Source organism: Hippoglossus hippoglossus, chromosome 24 (genome assembly GCF_009819705.1).
Source record: "Hippoglossus hippoglossus isolate fHipHip1 chromosome 24, fHipHip1.pri, whole genome shotgun sequence".
NCBI lineage: Eukaryota > Metazoa > Chordata > Actinopteri > Pleuronectiformes > Pleuronectidae > Hippoglossus > Hippoglossus hippoglossus.
The window spans coordinates 9,027,454-9,051,671 of NC_047174.1; the positions used below are offsets into that span (position 1 = coordinate 9,027,454).

The window sequence follows — 24,218 nt, forward strand, 5'->3', positions numbered from 1 at the left end:
GCACTCGAGACCCTCGCAGCCCAGTTTCAGTAACTGTTTGACTGTGATTCATAGTCTGTCGGCTCATTCTTGTGTCTCAAGGATTTTTTGGGCTGCTGCGTCTGTTCATCAGAGTATTTGTCGTATTATATCAGCCATGTTCGCCACCACCCACACGGGATTGTACACTATGCTATGAATCTGACTTGATGTACAGGGGGTTGATGGCAGGAAAAATATGTATTTACTCTGTGTGTGCTGCTGCAACGTGCGTGGACTGTGTGTGTGTGTGTGTGTCAGTAGCGTGGAAATGCACTCGTCGTGACAGAGTGAGGGGGGATAAATTCACGTTGTGGTTGCGTATGCAGTGAATGTGAATAGCTGTCCTCCTCTGTATGCCTTAGTGACAGCAGTTGAATTTACCCCCAAAGCTATCAGCCGTGATGCTCACCTTCTTTGCTCATCTGCTATGCAGCTCTCCCAAACTCAGCGAGCGACAGCTTGTGTGCATATCCGTTGGTTGTTGAATCGGACTTGTTCATCATTTGCTTACACTCTCCTCGCCTCTTGTTTTCTGTGTGTGTTAGTAGTTCCTGTTGTGTGCTTGCATTTTACCATGTGTATCAACTGGTAAAAGATGTTTTGCCCCTCCTTGTTCGCTGATGTAAAAATAACAGGACTTGGTCCTTCTGCCCCCACTCCCGCTTATGTAATAACCCCCCCCAAGGGCAACATGCTTTGTAACCATTGTGAGAAGTGTCATGTATTTTACACAGGTGTATGCAGCTTAAAGCTGCACAGATACAAAACAGAAGTTAATACTGTTTGCTTGAGTATGACTGGGTTTGTGTGCCTGACCCCAGGTGAAGGTGAGGTATAAATGTGTATTAGCAGTCCCCCCCCTCTCGCTCTCTCATGCACACACACGCACAAACACTCACACACTCACACATGAAGAGAAACACATTAACACACACTGATCCAAAATGCAGGGCATCACAGCTATATTTAGTCTCTCTTCTCAGCCACATGAATTTTGGTACAACACAGCAGCTTTATTGAAGCAGGTGCAGATGTGTTACTGCACTCAGCCACTTGTCACACACACTTACCTTGTGTGCATGTTCAAAGTCCTATATGGAAGTGGCGGATGTAGGATTTTTCTAAATCAGGGGCCATAAAGTGGCCACATTTTGCACAGAGGAGCCAATTATATGTCCAACATCCATGCACAATTCCTGAATCAGCAAGGCGCACATTAGTCAATCCTTGTTTACTGTTAGCTCTATAGCTTTAAGCAAAGCCACACATCATTGAATATATTCTGAAAATTGGGGCTGACAAGCAAATTGTGTCTTCAAAAAAGCTTAGAAAATAATATTTATTATCAAATTGTAACATTTCTTGTGTGTGGGTGACTACTTTATCTGAAAAAAAGACTACTGACAAGACAGGGGCACTTCGGGGGCCAATCAGATTTTTAGCTGCAGCCCCTGCCCCCCCGGGTCAGCCCCTGTCCTTTGTTTGTGTTTGTGTTTGTGTTTGTGTTTGTGTTTGTGTGTGTGTGTGTGTGTGTGTGTGTGTGTGTGTGTGTGTGTGTGTGTGTGTGTGTGTGTGTGTGTGTGTGTGTGTGTGTGAGAGTGAGAGACCCACAGTGCACAGTCCTATTATCACTTGTGCATGCGTGTGTTTAATATCATCATGTACAAACTTGTCCGTCAGAACTATGTAATTTTTGTTTGGCCCAATTTTACTCCCTTCAGCATGCAGTTATTTTTCCTCCACTCTCTTAGTCTCACCCTAAAGTGGAAATGTTAAGCTGAAATCCTGGGGGAAATGGAGAGTGTAATCTGTTAATGTACCAGCCCATTGTTAAAGGGATAAAAATAGCCCTGTGATTGGCTGGCTCCTTGCTGTGGTGATTGGAGGGGTGGAGACCCCCCTCAACATGTGTGTACTTAAGAACATTTGAATTCCAAGCATTCAGTGACACAAGTAGACATTAGCTCCTCCTCCTCCCTTATTATCTTGTTCTTCCTACTAACAACCAGTAATTCATCGTTTCACACTCCTCGAAGTGTGTGCGACCATGTTTGTGTGCGTGGGTTTATGTGCGAGTGTGTATGGAAGAGCTCGTTGTCCAGCGCCTAAATGTGTTGTCAGCTCGCCATGCAGTGTGGGCGGATGTCGTGAGATCCCCTGCTATGTGTGCTTTTCACCACTGTCTTCCAAATTCCTGTCCACCCACCGTGTTGCTCTCGCTTAGCTTTTTACACATTAACCCACCATTACCAACACCAGAGACACAAAACTACTTACAAAACACTCGATCTTCACATCACTGGCGTACTGGAAGCAGAATATGTGAATGTTAAGCCGTTTTCAGACATGACCTGCAGGTAAAATCCAGAGAATTGGCTACAGAGTTTACCCAGAGTTTGCCTTTCGCACATGCACAACATATCGGGAGGTTCTGGGAAACTGCAGAGGGTCTCACTCAAACATTTGCGTTCAACACATGCACCTCCTCTGGAGAAAATACGGAGGAACTGTGGAGTCCAGTGTGCAAGATTTAGGTCAAAGGAATCTATTGACAGAAATTGAATATAAAATAATTCTAGTGATGTTTTCACTAGTGTGTTTCATCTAAATTGTACAAATTGTTGACATGTGCTCAGTATGTATCAGGCCATTTTTCTATCTGCTTGCAAACAATGGCAGCAACTTTAAGGTCGCTTGTCAAACACAAAATACAGGACAATCCCAAAGAACGTAATTTGCTTAGAACTAATTGCAGTGCACAAGTCAAGTACGTATTCTTCTTCTTGCACCACAAGAGTATGAAATAATATGTAAGTGTTGAAATTATTGAGGATATTTGGATCAATAGCCCCATTTCAAGCTTACTGTCCTGTCAATAAACGTGAAATACTTAATAATAAAAAGAAAACTAATACAAGCAAATATATAGAACTTATTTTTATAAATGCAGATACTGAAATGTCTTTAAAGGCTTATATCAGCCTTTTGTTTTTTTAATGACTAACTGATAATTCAGACAGGCTGTACTTTCCTCTCCTGCTGACAGAGAGGACAGGACAGATTAATACTGGACAAAGAAATTAGCAGCACTAATCTGTGACTCATTCAATCCACCTCACACTACCATCTCCGTCATATTTTCCGGTCTCCCCTGCCCTGTGTCCCTGTCCCTCTTTCTTTGTCCTCCACCTTTTCCTCTCTACACTCGGGACCTTCCTCATTTTCATTAATTCAGTGGCGACTCCCACACTCAGGCCCCCAAGCCAATACAGCAAGGATGATAGAGTGAGGTACAGGCAGGTTGGGTGGATGCAGGAGGAAGGGAAGGAGGGAGGGAGCATTACAGAGGCCTCATTAGTGTTTGAAGTGATGGAGGAGCTCTGCTATGAATAGACACACATGCTCTGAGATAAGCCTGAACACCAGCAGAGCTCCTGCTGTGGAGTTCAGCAGAACTTTTAGAGAGGAGAGGGAAGCCTTGAAACAGAAGGGCCTTTAAGTAGTATAGACTGTAAAGATGCCTTTTGTTCTATTAAAGGGCTTTTCAAGGACTTCCTGTCTGCACCGACTCCCCTCCTCTGAGGTGTAGGTCACTGAAAACACACTACAAGGCCTGTTATTGTAGTGAGCTTAGCCCAGAGGAGGGATTTTTATTGCTTTTGGTTTAGAGGACGGCCTCTTACAGTACTCGTATGTCTCACCAATACCATGTCAAGGCCACATACTCCTGCGTTTGACAGATAATATTATTTTCACGACAACTGACGCTAGTGTTAAACGAAAAAATGCTGTTTTTGTGAACGTGTGTGTGGTCTGACCCTGAGAATCTCTTGCTGCTTTCATCATAAGTGAATGTCAAAGTTCATTTCTGCAAACAGCTATAGTTTGTTATTGTTTTCCTCATTACAGAATATTTGGGACTGACTCAAACAAAATACTAAACTTCTTAAGTTTGGAATTCCTCACTTAAATAATCATTTGTAAAACCTTCACTTAATCGTAATGTCAAAACAAATGCAGGCTAAATCTGCAGCTTTTAATTGTCTTTATATGATGGTTAACCGGTACTTATTAGTTTAAGGCTGGTGGTCCGCAAAACAAGAAGCAGTTTGAAGACAAAACCTTAATCTTATGGAAATTGTGGATGATGATTTATAGATAAAATGCAAACTGAAATAAGATTGTTATTATGTAGATTAATATCAGCTGTATTGCGCAAAAATCATGGTTGTTACTCGTCTTGCACATTATTTGTTGTGGCAGGGCTCAGCCTGTCTTTGCACGTCGGTGAGTCAGGCATGTGGCTGCTGATTGCCTCCATCATCTGTGAAAATATGCTCAGTTGGTTCATTTTATATTGAGAATATAACGTCATTATGTTTTCGAGACGTGTAGCTCCAGGTGACGGTTTGTTTATACGATATTTTAGTCCCTGAGGAGGCTGAGAGCGTCTCATCGTGTGGACGGAGCAACATGAACCTTTTTTTCTTTGGGATAATAGAAGGAAGGAAAATGAGGTTGAGGTTAAGGAAGGAAGGAAGGACGGACGAAAAGCAGATTGTTTTGCTTCTGTCTATCCCACACTGAATTTGTCATGTGTTTGGTTGAAGTGTCCGTCTTTCATATAATTTATTAAACGTGAGTCCACTGCTGACACCGCAATGACCTACTTTTTCCCCCATTGCCTTTTACGACTTCTAAACTTGTATATCTTTGTTTATCAACTGCAGCCATATTTTATTAGTTGTAATGGAGAGCTTTGTGATGGGTTATAGTAATTCATTTGTTGTTCTTTATACATTTTAGGTTATTCCTCTCTTTTCTTTTTTCTCACAGGGTCTTCTTATGACTCACCACTGCTGAATTCCCTCAGCCAATCAGAATCCACCTCTCGCTTGCTTTCTCCTCGTTGCAAAAAAAAAGGCACTTGTCTCTCCAAGGCTGTCTTGATTTAGAGAGAGTGTGTATGCCTGTGACTTTGTGTTTTGTGTGTGTATTATCATCAGAGCAGCATTGTTGTCTGTAATTGTCTTGTGACCTGATTCTTTTTCGACTGGCTTTCACATGGGTTACCTTCACTTAGCATGCAATTGTGTGGGAAAACGAAGGTTGTTTTTGTAAAAACAAAAAGTGCATAGACAGACTGTGGAGGGGCTGACTAAGCTTCTGTTTTCCTGAAGCTCTGTAAACAAGAATATATCTTAACGTTTTTAGTTTGGGATTCAGCAGTTTGAATGATGGCATCATGCCAGTACTGTCATCGGTGATCAACGTTGGCAGCTCTTTTCTTGCAGAGCATTCGACTGTGAAGTTTTGTTAATGCTTTGCTTTTTGTCCTGATACAATTGAAGTTATGCTCAGTGTCTTTCTGTCCTTCTGTTCTCCTTTGCAAATTCCTCACATCTCTACACTGGCTGATGATTTTTAACCTGTCACAGCAGGCAGCTGCACCTAATGAAACAAAAAAGATAAGGCCTTAACATAAATATATTGGCAAGAAGACTGTTAATTGCAGTGTGCTGCTGTCTCGCACATTTTTATTTTACTAGCTACAGCTGGGTTTTCCTGGCTGACAATCGATTTAATTTACTACTCGCTTTTTCATCACCGATTTTCCACTACCGCCTCTTTGAAGATACAGTATTGTTGTTAGTTATCATTATTACTTGCTGTCTTACTGTATATCACAAGTTATAGACAGCTCTGTAACCAAATTTGTGTGTGCCAAAACTACCAGTCACTGCATAGCAATGTTCATCCTACCAGCAGGTTGTATCATCTCTAACCTTACCTTTGTACTGTGTCCTCTCATTTACACAGACTCATACGGGTTAGAAAAATTTTGCTACAACAGAGAAAGGATTAGAAAAGAAGACTCTCTTTTTTTTTTTCTCGCTCTTTGTTTTTATTGCATTTCTGTCAGTCCCAGTGGAAAAGTCTAATTGATTATCTCTGTCTCCCCCTTTGTTTTTCTCCGTCCTCTCCTCCTCAGGGGTTTGTGGTTGCTGGGGGGCTCTCCGGCCTCGGTACAAGAGACTGGTAGACAACATCTTCCCAGTAGACCCAGAGGTGAGAAGCTCCAATGACACTCTGTTTCTTTATTCATCACTTGCCTTGCTGTCTTTGATAACCATTTCTCTATGTATAGAAATTATGTGGAGCTTACTAATACACTGACTGAATGTCAGTAGAAGTCGTTCTCTTAAAAAGGCACCAGCATAACTATCAATGGTTTCTATCAGATATTGGTCAGATATAGACTTAAATAAATTGATTGTTGAGTCTGCAAAAAATTTGGCAGATCCATTTAGTTCAATTCTATGTTTTCCTCTGTGCGTGCTACATCATATGTCCATTGTGACCGTAGCTAGCGCAGCATGAAGCTAAACACAAATGATCAAGACCCTCTTCCACACATTATAGCTTATTTTTTACTGATTATTACACTGGTGTTGAATTGGTATTTCATATTGGACAATACCTAATGTCCAGGTAGCCGTATTGGTTTCAGGACTGAAAAAGGAGGATCAGTACATCCCCAGTAGCTGTGTCAGGTGATTATAAACAGTGACATGTTGGATTAGGAATAGTGAAGTTGAGGTGATGAAACAACTTTGCACCAACTCCACACAAAACTGTCCTATTTACAGCTGTCGGTGTCAAACCACAGACCTCTTCTTTGCCTCCACTTCCTCTGATTAACTGAGATCTGTCACAGATGACTCATGAAGTGGATGGTGAAGAAGGAGCTGATTTATCGCAAATAAAACTTTTCATAAGTGCCTCTGTGCTGCTGCAGTAACCCACTTTACCTGTCAGATCTGTGGACAAAACTGTACAGGGGACAAGCTGTTTCGTTGTGAGAACGCTGCTGCTTGGCAACACCAACATGAATGTTTAAGTTATTAAAGAAATAAAAGCAAAACTAGGTAGCAAGCTTGTAGGTGAGTAACGTAAAGCAGGAATTGCCGAGGAAAAGATGAGGCTGAATATCAACATTTTCTAAAAAACTAAAATTACAATATGGTAACCTACCATCCAATGAGAAATTAACTTCCATGGGCTTCAGAGCTTTCAAAATATTCTAAGGTGAGTAGACCAAGATGCAGACATTCATATGGTATCTTGTGTAACTAATAGTATCCTACCAGTTTGGAAATGATGTGCTCACATGTGGGTGTGTGAGTGTGTGTACACATTGTAGTGACTGATATATGGCAATAGGGTAGTTAAATAAAGGTTGTATCTGCTGCATGTGTGTGCTGTACTCACTAATTGTCACCACAGTACTGTGTAGTGAATTGCTAGTTGGAAATATAGTACTTATGTTTACCTCTGAGTTTACATCCGACAGAAGCTTGTGTGCTCCAAAGTACTACATAATAACTCGTATAACAATAGCCCCAAATCACTTTTTTAGCTGGACCTTGTTTCATTTTCAGCTGCAATATTCTGCTGTGTGATTGATTATGGCTTCCAGCCACAGGATGTTTTGGAGAGGTGGTCAAAAGCAGCAATCTCTGAATTAACTCTCTGGTTAGAGAAACAGCACTTTTCATACCAGACACTTAAATCTGTCATAACTCGAAAGTACAAGTTCAACTAAAGACATTAATAAGTGGCCTTGTGTCCGTCAGGTGTGCCAGGAAGCCATGCCAACTGCATCTTCTAACATTAAATCAGTCATCAATAATGTTGCTGTTATTATACTGGTGCTTTTCCTGCTATGACATGTCAAACTTAAATTGCACTCAAAAGCACAAACCTCCACCAAGGACCAACTGTTAGATTCTGCACCTAATCCGTCACATTTGTTTCGACATAGTTGTCTAACAATTGAAGCTGCTGATTTCCCTACCGAATCCCCACGATCTAATCTACATATTGGTAATAGTTGCAGGTTAAAGGCTCACCTTTTGTTTCCCTCTGATGTGTTAGAAGTAGAAAAAGCATTAGCATATTCATTTGTATTCATTATTATTTTTTAGAGCACCTGGCTTACAAAGCTTTATATGGGTGTATTTATAAATACTACCAGCCTTCCATCATAATGTTGTTGTCTTGGAAATGGGTTCAAGTTTTAATCTGACTTCTGTTTAGTTTTTGGAATGTTACGTCCATTGACTGCATGTGTCAGAATGTAAAGTGATCTCAATGGACTACAGATGTTTTTAGCTCTCTCCTCCCCCTGACCAAATTGAAACGCAGTGAAGTAGGTCAAGGGAGAAAAGAAGGTGAAACACAGTGATCCATTTATACAACTAAAACTTGTTTTTTAGGGAGAACTGCACCCAACTGCGTACACATACTGTAGCTGCAAAAGCTTAGAGATTTGTCTTGAATAATTATGTGAGTAAGAACCTAAAATGATCTTCTTCTGTGTCTTGTCTTTTTTTCTTTCTTCTTTCCTTCCTTCCCTCTGTCATCCTCCCAGGATGGGCTGGTGAAAGCCAACATGGAGAAGCTGACATTTTATGCCCTGTCAGCTCCAGAGAAGCTCGACCGTATCGGAGCTTACCTGTCGGAGAGATTGTCAAGGGATGTGGCCCGACACAGATATGGGTGAGCATCACCGGTCACTCGGCATTCTAAGTAGTCTCAAGAAAAACATTTTAGGTGAAGAGGCAGGTTGGTCTGTTTTTAAAATAAAAAAGACAACATGGCTGCTTTAGGATCATCAGCAGTGTTGTTTCTGCACATTCTGTACTTGCCTTATATGCCACAGAAGTTGTTGTCTTCCGTGACTCACGAATATTACACCCTGTGATGATCCCTGCCAGCGTAAAGAGCCTGTACAGATTACATTTACACTTGGCAGAGTCGCTCTGTCTGTGCAGGATGTGAGTCTTCAGAATCTGTGTTGCAGAGATTATCAAACTCTGTATCCGGTACTGTGTGCAGTTAGTCATTCAGAGTATAACCATTAACTATAATCTCTATATGAAATATACAGTCAAAGACTACATTTGCCTACAGGGTCAAGAGTCTTAAATGATATTTACCTGTGTATCACTTCTCCTCCTCAGCTATGTGTGCATAGCCATGGAGGCTCTGGACCAGCTGCTGATGGCCTGCCACTGTCAGAGCATCAACCTGTTCGTAGAGAGTTTTCTGAAGATGGTGCGCAAGCTGCTCGAGTCAGATAAACCCAATCTACAGATCCTAGGAACCAACTCGGTGAGTGTCCAGGATTAGATTACAAGTTTAAAAAGTTCAACACATTTTACTTTTCTGCCAGTATGAAAAAAACAAACAAAGAAAAAACATAAATCTGGTCATTTAAGATGGGCATTTTTTGTAATGACTGTTATTGGCTTTTAGAACAATAACTATTATTATTTTCAATTGCAAATATTAGTTTTTTTTACTCAACACAGTGTGAAAGTATCTACATCAAACTAACGCCAAAGTAATAACAGACAACTCTAGTGAATAATTGTGGTTAACATTAAAATAATAACAAACTGACAATTTGACTTCATAAGTGGGGGACCATAGTTGTTGCATTCACGGAGAAAACAAATATAGAATCCAACTTGCAGTCTGAGTGACTTCCAGTACATTACATTCAGGATTCACACATACTGTCAAAGCCAAACAGACAATTTAACGCTACAAATGTAATTTGATAAGCAGAAAAAACTACCTGCTCATAAAATTTGTGGTAAAAGCTAAGACAAGATTATTTTACAGTTATAAATGTAGACAAATTCCCACATTCTCGAACTGTTAGTCATTAATCTGATTAATGTGCCTTAGATTCTAAGCTCTTATGCCACATCAAATTCCACCCATTTCAGTGGATTTAGAGGTATTATCTTAATCAGAAGTTAACAGGCTGCATTTACTTTCCCGATTTGATGGCGCAAAGTAAAAGACGTTAACCTCGACAACGGTCAGAGCACAGCAAGAAGAGCGGTGGGCAGAGGGAGTGGGAGTGATGAGTTCCTGTAATGTGGGAAGCAGCTATGAGTGCTGTTGCACCAGGTCAGCAGAGCACCCATAAAGGAAATCAGATTAGCTGCAGACCACACTGGCAAAGCTCCACAGTCATCTACACAGATTGACGAGACATGTCAGCCTGTCACTCATAATCTTCCTGCTATCAGTCTCTCGCACCCACTCGCACATGAGTGTTTTGGACTGATGCAAGGCCGTACACTCCAGCACACACACCTCAGAGTGCATGGTTCATTGAGCATCTCAGTGCAGTTTATCACAATCAGTAGTTGAATTTTGCCAAATCTGTTAAAAAACTTTGCTTTCAGTCTGCCTTCAGTGAGGATATTGATTAGGGTTAGTTTCAGTCCTAATACACTATCAAGGTAAGCTTCTTCATTCATAAAAATATATGTATACTGTAATTTTCAGTGCAAAAAAATGTGTAATTGCGTCTCTCCTTTAGTATTATGCATTATATGGCTCGTCGCATGCGGACTGGTGTCAGAGAGAGGTTAGGGGGGGATTAGGAGAGTTTATAACCATGGGAATCAAGCCCGACTAGTTTTTCTCACATTCTGTGTCAGTGACCTAAAACCATACACTGCAGAGCCTTTCCCTACATACCCAGCTCTTCAGCACATCACTGTCTGAGTTACTGTTTTGTCCACTGTGATAGAAGAAAAGCCTCTGGTGGCAACTCAAAATGTTTATAACCTCAGCTCTTCCATTATCGGTTGATGTTCTGCAGACACGGAGTTGATACTGCCAGTAAATCTGGGCAGCGTCCGGGTATCAACTGCTGCAGCAATTTACTGCAGCAGCTGAGCGGCATCACAGGAGCAGTTACGGGTTCACTTCATTAAATTTGCTCAAGGGTACTTCATTTAATTCCAGTAACCACTCTGACAGTGAACTCGGGAAATGTACTCAACAGGGACTTCTTTAGATGCTCATTTTCTCCATAAATTCTGATTTTTTTTTTATCCTTAGTGCAGCGTTTGGGTGACGGCACTCTTTTTGAATGGGGGATTCATGTAATTACATTACATCTCCTTTTATTGAATAAACTGCAGAACTCTTGTTAGAGGTTGTATCCTTTCTAACTTGATTCCAAAGAAGTCTAGTTCATAATTTATTAATTGTCGTGTGGCGTGAAGCTAAATGTCATCGTGTTTAAATGGTGACATTTTCTGGCGCAGTGGGAGAGCCCTCCTCTGCTCTGTGCTTTAATTCTTAATGAGATGTTATTGTGCTACAGCTTTGACGTTAATTTGGGAGATATTCACCATGAGGATTTAGGGTCATTTCGTCAGTTTTTAATTAAGATAAACTATTCATGAACTTGGCATATTAAGGAGTAGATTTATTTATTCCTGTAGATATATATATTTCTAATTATTTTTTTCTTTTCCTCCCTCTCTCAGTTTGTGAAGTTTGCCAACATAGAAGAGGACACACCGTCGTACCACCGCAGTTATGACTTCTTTGTGTCGCGCTTCAGTGAGATGTGCCACTCCAGTTACAAGGACCCTGACATCCGCACCAAGTGAGTGGACAGATGCTTGACTGCACCAGAGGGGGTGATATTAAGTTACTGCTTTTTTATAAGACTACTATAGGAAGTTTATTTTAGACTCCCTCAAAGTACCCCTTCCTGTGAACCTTTCTTTCTTCTCTGACAAAATGAAATCTTTTGAGTTATTTTGTCATCTGAAAATAGGAATGTCATCTTTGGACGGTTAAATATAACCTTGAATAAAAAACGAGCCAAACACTGACATAATTATAAATACAATCATCCATTTTTAGAATCAGTCAAATGATCTGTCTATGTTTGTTGCCTCCAGGATCCGTATGGCAGGTATCAAGGGTCTGCAGGGTGTGGTGAGGAAGACTGTGAATGATGAGCTACAGGCCAACATCTGGGACCCTCAGCACATGGACAAGATCGTCCCCTCTCTGCTTTTCAACCTGCACAGTGGAGAGCGTACAGAGAGGTGAGCGCACACAAGGAAATTGACAACTGATTTGTTTCCAGTTTATCAGACCTATGGCAAATATATAATGGATATTAAGCCAACTCTGTTCAGATGTGGTCTCTCTCTCTCACATTGACACAACACTGGGGCTGTCACTGCATGTCAAGTTTGACATGACATGCAATATTCGATTACCACCCCTGCATCCGCTGATCACTACAGAGCAGACTATTTTTATTTCAAATTTATTTAGCTTCTTTTCTGGATAGTGGGAGGAAGTGGAAACATATCGTCCATCTTTACATACACTCAGTGATGCTGCTATGTATGTCTGTGTGTAACTATTGCCATTATATGTGTATATATGCAAGATTTGTGTGGTTGGATTTTAGAGAATAATTTAGAATTTATTTAAGTTGTACTCTTTATTTATACATTACTTCACATGGTATAAGTAGCCGGCCTTTTATTTTGAAGGCTTGTCACTAAAGAGGCTGGATTGTCAACATGGGGTGAGAAGATTATTGACCTAAAATGAATCAGCGTTGACCCGTCGTGCCTCCGTCACACAGTCCACAGCCGTTGCTCTGTGGCCTACCGGTGCTGTTTGTCTGCTTCGGCCATATTTGTCCTGACAGTCTAGCCAGGCGTCACCCACGTCATTTATCATCACTGTCATCACTGACTGAATCCACTGACAGCATTGCTCCCCTTACGGGCGTCTGTTTCCCCACATGCAGCATCCAGGCACAAAGAAATCTGGAGTTGGGGAGAAAATCTGGAGAAGAAAACATGAACAGAAATGTTGTAATCAGTCGAGAATAACGGCATCACAAGGATTGAGGGCAAGACCACGCCAGTGAGAGATGCAGAGTTCCTTTATATTAATATTCCAAACACTGAAATTATATGTTTGATGTCAATGCTGCGATTTGAGATAACAGGAGCAAAGGGGGGGAAATAGCGAAGGACTGCGTGGGTAAAAGAAAACAGCGCAATGAAATGTGGCGGTAATTGTAATGAAGAGGCAGATGGAGAGAAAGAGACAGATTTCCCACCATGCTTTCCTCCCCTCTGTGTGAGTTATGAGGTCTGCCCCTGCTGTGCATCCTCTATTCCTCCTTACTGACTTAAGCCCTCACCAGTGACGAAACCAGCAGCAGTGAATGCCGTCATCTGTGAGATCAGGTCGAACTCACAGATGGTGCATTTTTCTCTACATTAATGTCCACACATGTTCAAGTTCATTTAAAGATGAGGCACAGTTATATCTTCTGATGGTTCAGGGAGAGAGGGAGAGAATTTATTTCTGGTACTAAAATCTGGTTGATTTAAATGTGTGGGAACTCAAATGTCTTTTAGTTTCACACCAATGCAGTTGCCATTTAGATTTCCATTGTTAAAATTGAACTCTTTATGTTCCCTAAATAGTTTCCTGCCAGATGTTGTCTCAGCAGAAAATGTAAACCTTTAAGCACCTCACCTTCTGAGTTTTCTACATCAGCTGTCCAAAAGAAAGTTTATATTTATGACTTTAAACTGTTATATCAATTCTGTATTTTCCTTGGCTTTGTGAATTTCATCTTAGTTAGGGGAGTCACTGAGAGACAGGAAGTCACATTTCCTCCACAGCAGCAGGAGAGATGAAAGAGTCGGGTCTTTAATAAATAATGTCATCATTGGTGGACCACCCGAGGCTAGTCATGACCAAGTTAGAGTTATGGTGGAGGTTTTAACTATGCATGAGGATAAAGAAAGGCTGGAGCTACTCAGAGCATGCACACACACACACACACACACACACACACACACACACACACACACACACACACACACACACACACACACACACACACACACACACACACACACACACACACACACACACACACACACACAAAACATGAGGGCAAACACATCCACTTAATTTTTACTGCAGAGGGAGAAGTCACCTCAGGAGTGAAGGCTGCAGCGACACAGCACTGCAGAGTGTTTTCTGTGGAAAACATGGAGCTTTGGTGTAAATGTTACTCCCAACTCACCTTCCTCCCCCTCCCTCCCTCCCTCCCTCCTGCCCTTTCCTCTCCTTATCTCTCCCTCTTCTTTTCTGCTTTCTCACCTGCAATCTCTCCCCACCAGCCGCTCCCCTTCACCGCTGCAGGCGTCCGAGAAGGAGAAGGAGAGCCCGGTGGAGCTGACGGAGCGCTGCTTCAGGGAGCTGCTGGGACGAGCTGCCTATGGCAACATCAAGAATGCCATCACACCCGTGCTAATGTGAGACAGCCCTGCTCGCTCTTTTATTTACAAGATCTGTCCTCTCGTTCTGATTTGTTCCCTCATGCAGGTTTTTCATTTTTTTGATGCACTCACTAAACCTGAAGGAGGGCTGCATCCCAGGACGCGACTGCAGTATTTTTAGCTTTACCCACATTCGTGCAAGGGGGCACAAGGTCAATGCAAGGTTACACAGTTGTAGATGCGAGTGCATGCTTTGCAGAGCAGACATCTTAATTGTATCGTACTGCATTTATATTGATGTCTGCGTTGCAACGTTATATTATAATTACTGTTTTTCTTTCGAAGAAGACATTTTCAACCCCCTGCTTTTTCACAGCGTCATTGTGCCTCTGTCATCTTCTGTGGTGTCTTTAATTAACTTTGAATGTCTCTGAGCCTGGTTTCTCTGAGAGATCAATGCAGCTCTACTGTTCTTCCTGGAACAAAGTATTTTATTTGTCTCTACCTGCAACTGTCTGAGCCCTAGACATTAATGCTTATCACTTTTTTAGTGAGTATATTTTTTCATTCTGTCTTCAGTCAGTGAGCATTCATCTTTCCTGCTTTATACTGTATTCCCATGGAGTTGTGGTTGGAGAAGTGGATTAGCAGTAAGGTTAACATCTCATTAACTTGTATGTTATGTGACTGCAAGAATGCAGCTTAATCTGATAGCCTGCAGAAAATGTTATAACTGATTCATCTAGATATTGAAAATAATAAAAATTACAAACTAGCATATAAACATTATAAAGATGCATGCGAAAAGAAACTATAACTTTTCTGGGAACTTTTAAGCCTGTAATACCTTCATTTATTGATTTCTCCAGAATTCCTCTGAAAGCAACTGTAGCTACCATTTGTAGTGTGTAGCTATATATTGAATGTCTATTTCTTTGAACACGCCGGGTCCATTTATTTTCAGTTTTCTCCCAATTTGCCCTCAGTCATGTTCTGTGTGAGAGCAGCTCTCGTCCATCCATCACTGTCTGTCTCATGCTTTAGTAATTTATGTCCCCACCACTCTCCGTTTCTCTACATGCAAAAAGATCTCAGTTTGACCAATCGTTCAGTTTTAATCATCCTGATCATGTTGGATGAATGTTTTAATAATTAGTTTTGACTTAGTTTTTTATTTGATCATTTACTATGAAGAGAGGCAGAGTTAAGTTCTTGATTTTTTTTTTTTCCACAAATTCTCCAAATTATGACTGTACATCTCTACATTTTATTCACAGAAGCTTCCTGTATTTTTCCTCATCCAAAAAAATTATCTTGGATCTCTCCGCTTATCTGAATCTGAAAATGTAATGGGCTTTTCCCGTGGGTCATGCCCTACTCCTCCACAAAGTTTCCTGAAATCATTTTAGTAGTTTTTGCATAATCCTGCTTACTATCGAACAGATGCCGATGAAAACATAACCTCCTTGGCGGAGCTCAAATTACACTGTGTCTCGTTGGTTGGTGGAGATGTATTAGTAGTTACTCTGTATCCCTCTAGGTGCTGTATGATTCCATTTCCTGTATCCTCTTCATTCACCTCTTCCTCTCTGTGTTCCCCCAGGCACTTAGATAATCACTCTCTATGGGAGGGGAAGACTTTTGCGGTGCGCTGCTTCAAAATCATCATGTACTCCATCCAGGTGAGTGATAAAGTGCCTATATATCCTTCAAGACCTCTTCCTCACCTCCTTCTTTTCTCTCGCTTTCCTTCTGTTGACCTCAACTCCAAGTATAAATGGAATCCTGAAATCTTAAATGTGATTTATGCGGCACACTTTTTGTCTGGTTGTTACATGATTTAGGGGCGGAAAGCCAAAACCTCCCCTGGTAATATGTGGAGTTCTCACTGATTTACAGCAGAAAAAAGCTCAAAGAAGTTTGCTGATTCCATGGGGCATCAAACCTTCGCCTCGCAGCTGTGGTTCATTTTGGAGTCAGGGACTCACTTAACTCAGGACCACAGCTTTTAGAGTTTGCCACCTGGTTGAATGACTTAGTGTAATTTACCACTTTTCTACCACTTCTGTCGCTCTTTCTTACTGTTGTTTCATTCAATCATTCCTACTCTGCTTCTTTTTTAGTCTCAGCACTCTCACCTGGTCATCCAGCAGCTCCTCGGTCACCTGGACGCTAACAGCAGGAACTCAGCCACCGTGCGAGCTGGGATAGTGGAGGTTTTGCTGGAGGCAGCTGCCATTGCAGCCAGCGGCTCTGTTGGTGAGTCGTATACACACACACACACACACACACACACACACACCCTGGGTACACCCTGGCCAGCGTATCTTAACGTATCGCAGGGCCAACATAAAGAGACAAACGTTCACACTGTCATTTACACCTACTGTAATTTATAGTTCTAACCCCAATGTGCATGTCTTTGGAGGAAGCCGCAGAAAAACCCACGCAGACATAGGGAAAACATGCAAAGTGAAACTTAAAACCGGGATTTGAACTGGGAACCTTTTTGGTTTGAGGCGACAGTACTAGCCACCACAGCACAATTCTTCTATCACTCAACATTCATACACTGTCTGCACAATTCAGTATCTTGCCCAAGGACACTCCGGAATATTTTGTTTGCATCTGCAGGACCCACAGTTTTGGAGGTCTTCAACACTCTGCTGCGGCAGCTTAGTCTTAGTGTGGACTACGAGTTGACCGGCTCCTACGACAGCAACATCGGCACCAAGATCATCAAAGCTCACGAGGAGCGGCAGCTGCAGGAGGCCGTCATCAGGACCATCGGTGAGTGAGTGGTTGTTGTGACGTTTCGGTCAATGTGAGGGAGTGGGGAGGGAGGGAGTGGGGGAGCCTTTTTGCTAGACATGCTCCTGCACTCCTGACAATGTTTACTTTGTCTTTGTTTATGCTTATAACTGTGTGTTTACATGTGAGTGTTTACATGTCGTTGTTTTTTTCTCTTTCAGGTTCATTTGCCAACACTCTACCAACATACCAGAGATCAGAGGTCATGCTTTTCATTATGGGCAAGATCCCTGTCCCTGGGGTTCACCTGGCTCTGCTGTCCGCAGGCTCCGAGTAAATTATTCTTGCATGTCAAACAGTAAACATGTATCTTACCTTAAGCCATTCTGTGGGACAGTCAGCAACACACCATATATACAAAACTTAACTGTTTTAAGCTTTAATTGTATTTGCTCTTTCATCCCCAGGCCTGAAGGCATTAGGATGATTCAGGTCATGTTGCTGAAGTCCTTGGTTCAGGTTAATATTGATCCCTATCCTATCATTATTCATTTAAAACCTTTGAATTAGTGGTTCTTTATAACGTTTTGGCTAGTTTGTAAACTTGAACTGTGCTTATGATTGTCTCAGGTGACGGCAGGTTTCCAGACCACCAACATGCTGACTGCGCTGCCGAACTCCTTCCTGGAGCCGCTGCTGTCCTTCTATCTTATCGAGGATCCAGAGAATCGACTGCTGGTGCTCCAGATCCTCCTCAGTCTTATCGACCGGCACGACAACCAGCCCAAGTTTGAAAACATTAGGTATGTATTTGTATCTGTGATTATTGTAGGGCCTAAGTTGTACCGTACTAGATTTGGTTTTTCTGTGCTTCATTTACAGTTTGTGTGTTCTTGTTGTGTCTTCTTTCTGTGCAGCATCATCTCGGACATCTCTATTCTCAAGCTCAAAGTTGACAAGTGCTCCAGACAGGACAACTTATTCATGAAGAAGGTCTGTCCTCTATCCATAGGTGCTTTGTTTCAGTGGAATTGAAAATGAGGACCGATTTATAAACAGTATTTTTTTACTGTCCCTTTTCAAATTTAATTTACTTCTACTCTGCTTTTCCTATTTTAGATTATATTCTGTTTTACATTTGCACTTAATTAAATTGATCAAATCTCCCCTCGTCCGTGCGTCCCTTACTCGCAGCATGGCCAGCAGCTGTACCGACACATCTACCTGGGCTGTAAGGAGCAGAGCAGTGGTCGGCAGCACCACGAGGCCCTTTTTGCTCTGTTGGGCCTTCTCAGCGTGGAGCTGGCCAACGAAGAGGTGGTGGTGGACCTCATTCGCCTGGCACTCGCATTGCAGGTACAGATGCGCATCCATGCAAGCAACTAAGATTTTATTATATTCACTTATATTCTTATTTTGTTTTATTATACTCCATCATCTTGCACATTTGGAGCCAGAGTCTGCGCCGTAGCAATTGGGGGATGGAGCTGCGTTAGCGAGGTCCCGCCAATACATGCGCTCGACCAATCACGAGTCAGTCTCAGCTGTCAATTCCATTTAAATAGCATCAAATAACAAATTAAAACCAAATTTCATCAGAAAAATTAACAGTTGGACATGCAGCAGTACGATAAGAACTACCTGGTATGACAGAAAATCCTTCCCATTAACATGGAGGAGGCAGGAGTTATAAACTATACTGCAGCCAGCCACCAGGTCGAGATCGAGATGCTTTGGCTTCACTATTGGGGAGCAGTATTGTCGTCCATTTTTATATACAGACTGCCAATATTACTGTATTTTCGTGGTCAGTGTTGTGATAAACTAATTATTTCATCTATGAAGCACTGATCTAAATGAAAACTCAAAGAATTTTACAATAGCGAATCTAAATGTTGATCATTAAATATAAAAGCAATGAAAACTAAATCAAAATTCCTGGATCTTCCATTTTCTCTGGATCCACTCCAAACTTTAATGGGTCATTATCTACCTCCACATAAAACTTCATGGATACTGGATGAGTAGTTTATGACTCATCCTTTTGACACAGACAGACAAACAAATAGCAATGAAAACACAACCACCCTGTCGAAGATAATAACCTCCTTGGCAGACATAATAACGATGCAAGAAGAAGAGTGGGACTCAGCCCGAGACACATTAAACCACATCTGAAGTCTTTTCTCTGGATTCAGTTGATAAAGCTTTCAGAGGTCGTCAGGTACAGTGTTTAACAGAGCTTTGTACCCTGTGCAGGACCTGGCTCTGTCCACCGATGAGGCTCTGCCTGTTTACAACCGCTGTGCTGTTCACGCCCTCGCCGCCGCCTACCTCAACCTCATCTGCCAGCTCACCACCGTCCCAGCCTTCTGCCAGCACATACAAGAGGTTTGGCCTTCTTTGTTTAGTTTATACATGTGTCTGAATACCAAGAACATGTGTGTTAACAAACTGCTTTTCTCCTCTGCCCCTTCAGGTAATTGAGGTCAGACAGAAAGAAAGTCCCCACCTTCTACCTGAGGATGTGTTCATTGAAGACCCCAAGTACGTACCTCGTTTCACATTCAGTTCTCCTTCCTCCCAATCCACACCAGCATTGAATTGATAATTAAATATTCAATACTATCATTGAAAACACCCACCTCTCCCTGCTTTTTCCTAGGCTGCCTTCCTCACTGGAGAAGGTAGAAGGGGATCTTCTGTTCCTTCAGTCGAAGATCACCGAGGTTCTTGGAGGCAGTGGTTACAACACAGAGAGACTGGCTACGCCTTATGTCCCACAGTTTACGGGTAAAAGTACATCCCTTTGGTCATAATTTCAACTGTAGCAAAGGGAAGGAACTTTTAAATTGATTTATGTACTTTTCTATTCAAGTAAATGATGATAATATCTATTGGTTCGAACTACTCCTCTCTAGTTAGAGAAGATTTTTTTAGGTACTACACCAGGGCTGATTCTTTCACAGACTCTAAAATCTCCACCAGTAAGCTGCTGCAGTTTGTCTGTCCCTCAGTTTTTCAATCAAGGTTAACTAAGTTTTCTATAGAAAAACAAATAAACACATCTGCTCTCTTTCCAGATGAGGACCGTCTGTCCAAGAGAAAGAGCATCGGTGAGACCATCTCTCTCCAGGTGGAGGTGGAGTCCCGAAACAGTCCAGAGAAAGAGGAGGTAAAGGCACTAAAGCTTCAAAGAAAATCTACTGTTCTAAAACTTGAGTGTGCAACGTATAGAGAAGTGACTCAGTTACCTCATCATGGTGCGTTTTTCTTTTTCTCTTCGACAGAGGACACCAGCAGAGGAGATCACATTTGAAACCCTGAAAAATGCCATTGGTTTGTCTATTCACTTTGTAATTATACACTTATCACCACATGTCAACGCTTGTTTCCTCAAATTTGATTTATTTTAAGGTAATAACATTTCAAAACAGAGAAATAAAGTGATACACAGTAGTAGTAGTAGTAGTAGTTCTGAGGTACATCTACCAGTATAAAGTAATTAAAAATCATATTTATCAGACTCCACTGTTGTATGAACCAAAATAAAATGTCTAGACATTTTCCTTTCTTTGTCATATTCATGGACTCTAATCAAATAATGGAATGGAGTGAGTGCAGAAGAAAAGCAGTGACTCCATGATGTACTCTTGAAATTTAAATTTGGTTTCCGTGTGCCTCTAGTGGACAGTGTTGGTATGGAGGAGCAGGAGAGGGAGCGCAGGAGACAAGTGGTGGAGAAGTTTCAGAAGGCCCCCTTTGAGGAAATAGCTGCCCACTGCGTTGCCAGGGTACGTCCGAAACATTTAATCTTTATTGATATTGTTGTTTTTCTTGTTTCACCTTCTTGCTGTTACCTAACACGATTTATTCTCTCTTGCCCAGGCATCTCAACTGCAGAGTAAACGAAATCAGATCTTTGAGATCACAATCAGGTAAAAGACGGAGCTTTGACATATTTCAATAACGTTTCTATAGAGAGCAATAATGGCACTAATGGCACAGTCATGTGATGATGATGATGATGATGACTGCGGCCTGTCTCCTCTCCACATCCAGACCCCCGCCCAGCCCATCTGGAACCATCTCGTCCGGTTACGGCCAAACTCAGAGTCGATCCGTGCCCATCTACGAGATGAAGTTCCCTGACCTGTGCGTGTACTAAACCTCACTTTCAACAGCGATATACGGAAAAAAGATGCAAACCAATCCTCACTGTAAAAGCATCAGAATCATGGATGTGAGGAGAACAAGCCAACTAAAGAGCAAGCAACTTTTTGTTTAACTTAGCTTAGATGACAATTCTTTTTTTCTCCTCCTCTGTGACCGCAGACGAAACAAACCTGCTTACGCCAGTAAATGCAGCAGTCACACTTTTTTTATTTAATTCCTTTCAGTTCTTCCTTAAATGTCTGTAAAAACTCCACTGGTTGGATTTTTAAGTTGAGACGTTGCCAAGAACTGTGAGTTAAAGATGATGTGACAGACTCAGACTTTATATTTTATTGGCTTTAGAATGAATTGACCCGTTGCACGCCCTGGAACTGAAACACTGCTAATTCTTGCCATACTAACCTGAATAACAAAACGAGATTGACCAGTCATGTTTCTTTTCTCATGACGTTTTATATTGTAATTGTTTTATATTTGTTTTGGCCGGGAAGAGAGTATATGAGTTACATTTTAAATTAAAATATTGTTCTTTTAAGTTTGATTGTTGTCTCCCATGTTCTGCAGCTCGTCTTCAGTCTATTTATCGCTTTTCGTTTTGCCTTTTTAGTGTAATAGCCAAAAGTGCTTCTTTCTTTAACGACAGGCTTTTTTAATTTCCTGCACCTACTTTTAAGTCTAATTATAATTTTGTTGTTTTTTATCTGTGATTGAAATGAAAGATGACTGTGTGTGCTATCCTCCAAAGTGAGTGTGCCTTACGGGTGACTCAAGCTAAGACACAAAAACACGAGTCGTGACCACACTCGAGTTGCGTTTGCCACTGCACTGATTGTGTCCATAGATGAGGGAGAAAGCTACGTAGTTTGTATTCCGATACTTTTTTTTTTTTGTTAAAATCTCAAATTAATAATCAGCAACACATGAAATTAAATTATATATTGAGGAGTAGTAATGTTTTTGCATCATCACAAGGGCAGAGGATCACATTATTATTGTATTAATGAACAGATCTGATCTGCAAGGAAAACAGATTGTTTCTCAATTTATCACTTTCCACAGTTTCTGACAGGTTTCAGCACCATCACTCTTTTAGACACTTAAACGCTCCAAGCCGTGCATCTTTTTCATACAGCGAGACATAAGCGAGTCTAAAAGCCATTTTGTGTGTTCGCAAACACACACAGGTATTAAAAAATTTAAGTATAATGGCAATAAAGTGGCACGAGCCTGGCTGACACGGCCTGACTAGAGGTAGCAGATCCTTTTGTGTGAGTGATGTCGTATCTTCTGTTGTCGTCGTGCTGTGATGGTTCAGTTTAGTGAAATCCTAAGAGGCCGTCTCTCCCGCTCCCGTGCTTCTGTGACTTGACTGCGTCGGAACGTGGCACGTCTTGTTTGATGTGGAAGATGTCGTTTGGTTTATTCCCAATTGTCATTCGTTGTAGTCCAGTTTTTTTATTTTTTTATTACACAATGTAGTGTCCCCTTGTACGTGTATCTATGTCCACACATGCCAGTGTATCAGATTGTCTGTTCATGTTTACCATTTGGTCAGTGTACCTGCGTTTATGTGAGTGAGCGTGCACGTTGGAAACTTTCATGCAGATGTGCGTCTTTGCTCTCATTAAGACCAAACTCATCAGACACAGTTTACAGTTTCTGTCCAGTGACTCTTTCCACCGTGTTAACGAAGAACAAGCCGAAGCCTTCCAGCGACACGTCGTAGAATAATCTTTTACTCAACTTAGCAATGACGACCGCCCTGTGAACCTGTCAGCTGTGTGCTTGTTGATGTCGCATAGTGTGATATTATTAACTGACGGTAATTCAATCTTACTTTTGTCATTACATGTTTGGTTAATATAGGTCTGTTTACAACGTAGTGCTGTAGGTCAACTCTATTCATTCTGTGAACTTTGCACTTTAAAAACTGGATTACCTAGTGACAAAGGCAGCTTTTACGAGGAGAAAATGCCTTATGAGTGTCATACCTGACTCTGCATGCTAGTGATGTTGCTGTGTTGTACAATAAAACTGTCTGTAAGCATAAAAAGATGTGATCTCTTTATTACCTCCGCCCTGGAGGTTATGTTCTTTAGTTGGTTTGTCAGCAGGATCAGGCAAAACACGCTGAACAGATTTCCACAAAACTTTATGGAAGGATTGGACATTGGCCACGAAAGAACCCATTACATTTTGGGTCAGATCTGAACAAAGGGGTGGAAAATGGATTTTGTTTTCACCTCTTTAACATTGTGAGATAATATGTTGTCATTTTCATCCATTTCCCAGCGAATAATTCATGGAACCTAATGTAAAACATCAGACGTATATAGAGGACGAATATATACTGTGTGTGTGTAACTCCGTGTGGATTTTGTGAGATACACACGACTGCGGAGGATTGTCATCATGGGAAATCAGAGAAGAAAAGTGAACTCAAAAGAGATTGGACTGCAAACAGATGAGACAGTGTGAGACCTCAATCAGCAAATATTTCCACAGCAGTTGATCTACGTCAGGAACCTCGTCTCTCCATTAGAGGAATGGAGAGATGAGGTTCCTGATGCACAACTTACACCAGTGTTTGTGTTTCCGCTACCGGCATCTCGGTTTATCAGAATTATAATTTACCACAGCCGTAGACTGTATATAAAGACGGACATGTCTCCGCTTCCTCGCACTATTCAGGACTGAAGCCAAAATACCCTTGATATGAATGCTGCCATCTTGCACTGAAGATGTCACTGGGAGCCGGAGTCTGCACAGCAGTGACTGGGGGTCAGTCTCAGTTGTCAATCATGACGTTTCAGCATCAAAAAACTAGTTAAAACCAAACTCATCATAAACATGAACCCTTGAACATTTACCTGAAAAGCAAGAAACCATCTTTGAGAAAATGTATTTGACGTGTGCTTTGACTTTTTAGTTTGGTCCGTGTCCCTATGACCTATACTGCAGCCAGCCACCAGAGGGCGATCAACACACTTTGGCTTCAGATGACGTCCATCTTTATCCACAGTCGATTGTCTGTCTTAGCACAGTTTTCCACAGACTGGTATCCAAAAACTTGAAAGAGTAATTATTAAGCCCCAAAACCAAACGTCTAGC

At 41.5% G+C, this 24,218-nt stretch overlaps 1 protein-coding gene across 6 annotated transcripts in view; it reads left to right on the forward strand.

The window, feature by feature from the left end:
* The window catches only part of LOC117758269 (protein EFR3 homolog B), a 27,537-nt gene extending 4,377 nt beyond the window's left edge, over window positions 1-23,160 (forward strand). For 3 of the 6 annotated variants that reach the window (XM_034579813.1, XM_034579814.1, XM_034579812.1), the window contains exons 2-23: window positions 6,014-6,090; window positions 8,456-8,583; window positions 9,048-9,198; window positions 11,388-11,509; window positions 11,811-11,960; window positions 14,079-14,216; window positions 15,784-15,862; window positions 16,304-16,439; window positions 16,815-16,970; window positions 17,153-17,264; window positions 17,399-17,450; window positions 17,562-17,734; window positions 17,849-17,924; window positions 18,126-18,287; window positions 19,191-19,322; window positions 19,411-19,478; window positions 19,597-19,724; window positions 20,015-20,106; window positions 20,222-20,270; window positions 20,619-20,725; window positions 20,820-20,869; window positions 20,994-21,099. In XM_034579813.1, coding sequence (XP_034435704.1) covers window positions 6,014-6,090; window positions 8,456-8,583; window positions 9,048-9,198; window positions 11,388-11,509; window positions 11,811-11,960; window positions 14,079-14,216; window positions 15,784-15,862; window positions 16,304-16,439; window positions 16,815-16,970; window positions 17,153-17,264; window positions 17,399-17,450; window positions 17,562-17,734; window positions 17,849-17,924; window positions 18,126-18,287; window positions 19,191-19,322; window positions 19,411-19,478; window positions 19,597-19,724; window positions 20,015-20,106; window positions 20,222-20,270; window positions 20,619-20,725; window positions 20,820-20,869; window positions 20,994-21,099 — 2,444 coding nt within the window. Of the gene's footprint in view, window positions 1-6,013; window positions 6,091-8,455; window positions 8,584-9,047; window positions 9,199-11,387; window positions 11,510-11,810; window positions 11,961-14,078; window positions 14,217-15,783; window positions 15,863-16,303; window positions 16,440-16,814; window positions 16,971-17,152; window positions 17,265-17,398; window positions 17,451-17,561; window positions 17,735-17,848; window positions 17,925-18,125; window positions 18,288-19,190; window positions 19,323-19,410; window positions 19,479-19,596; window positions 19,725-20,014; window positions 20,107-20,221; window positions 20,271-20,618; window positions 20,726-20,819; window positions 20,870-20,993 lie in introns of all 6 variants that reach the window. The other 3 variants (XM_034579815.1, XM_034579810.1, XM_034579811.1) reach the window with 3 other exon arrangements.
* The last annotated feature ends 1,058 nt before the right edge of the window (window positions 23,161-24,218 follow it).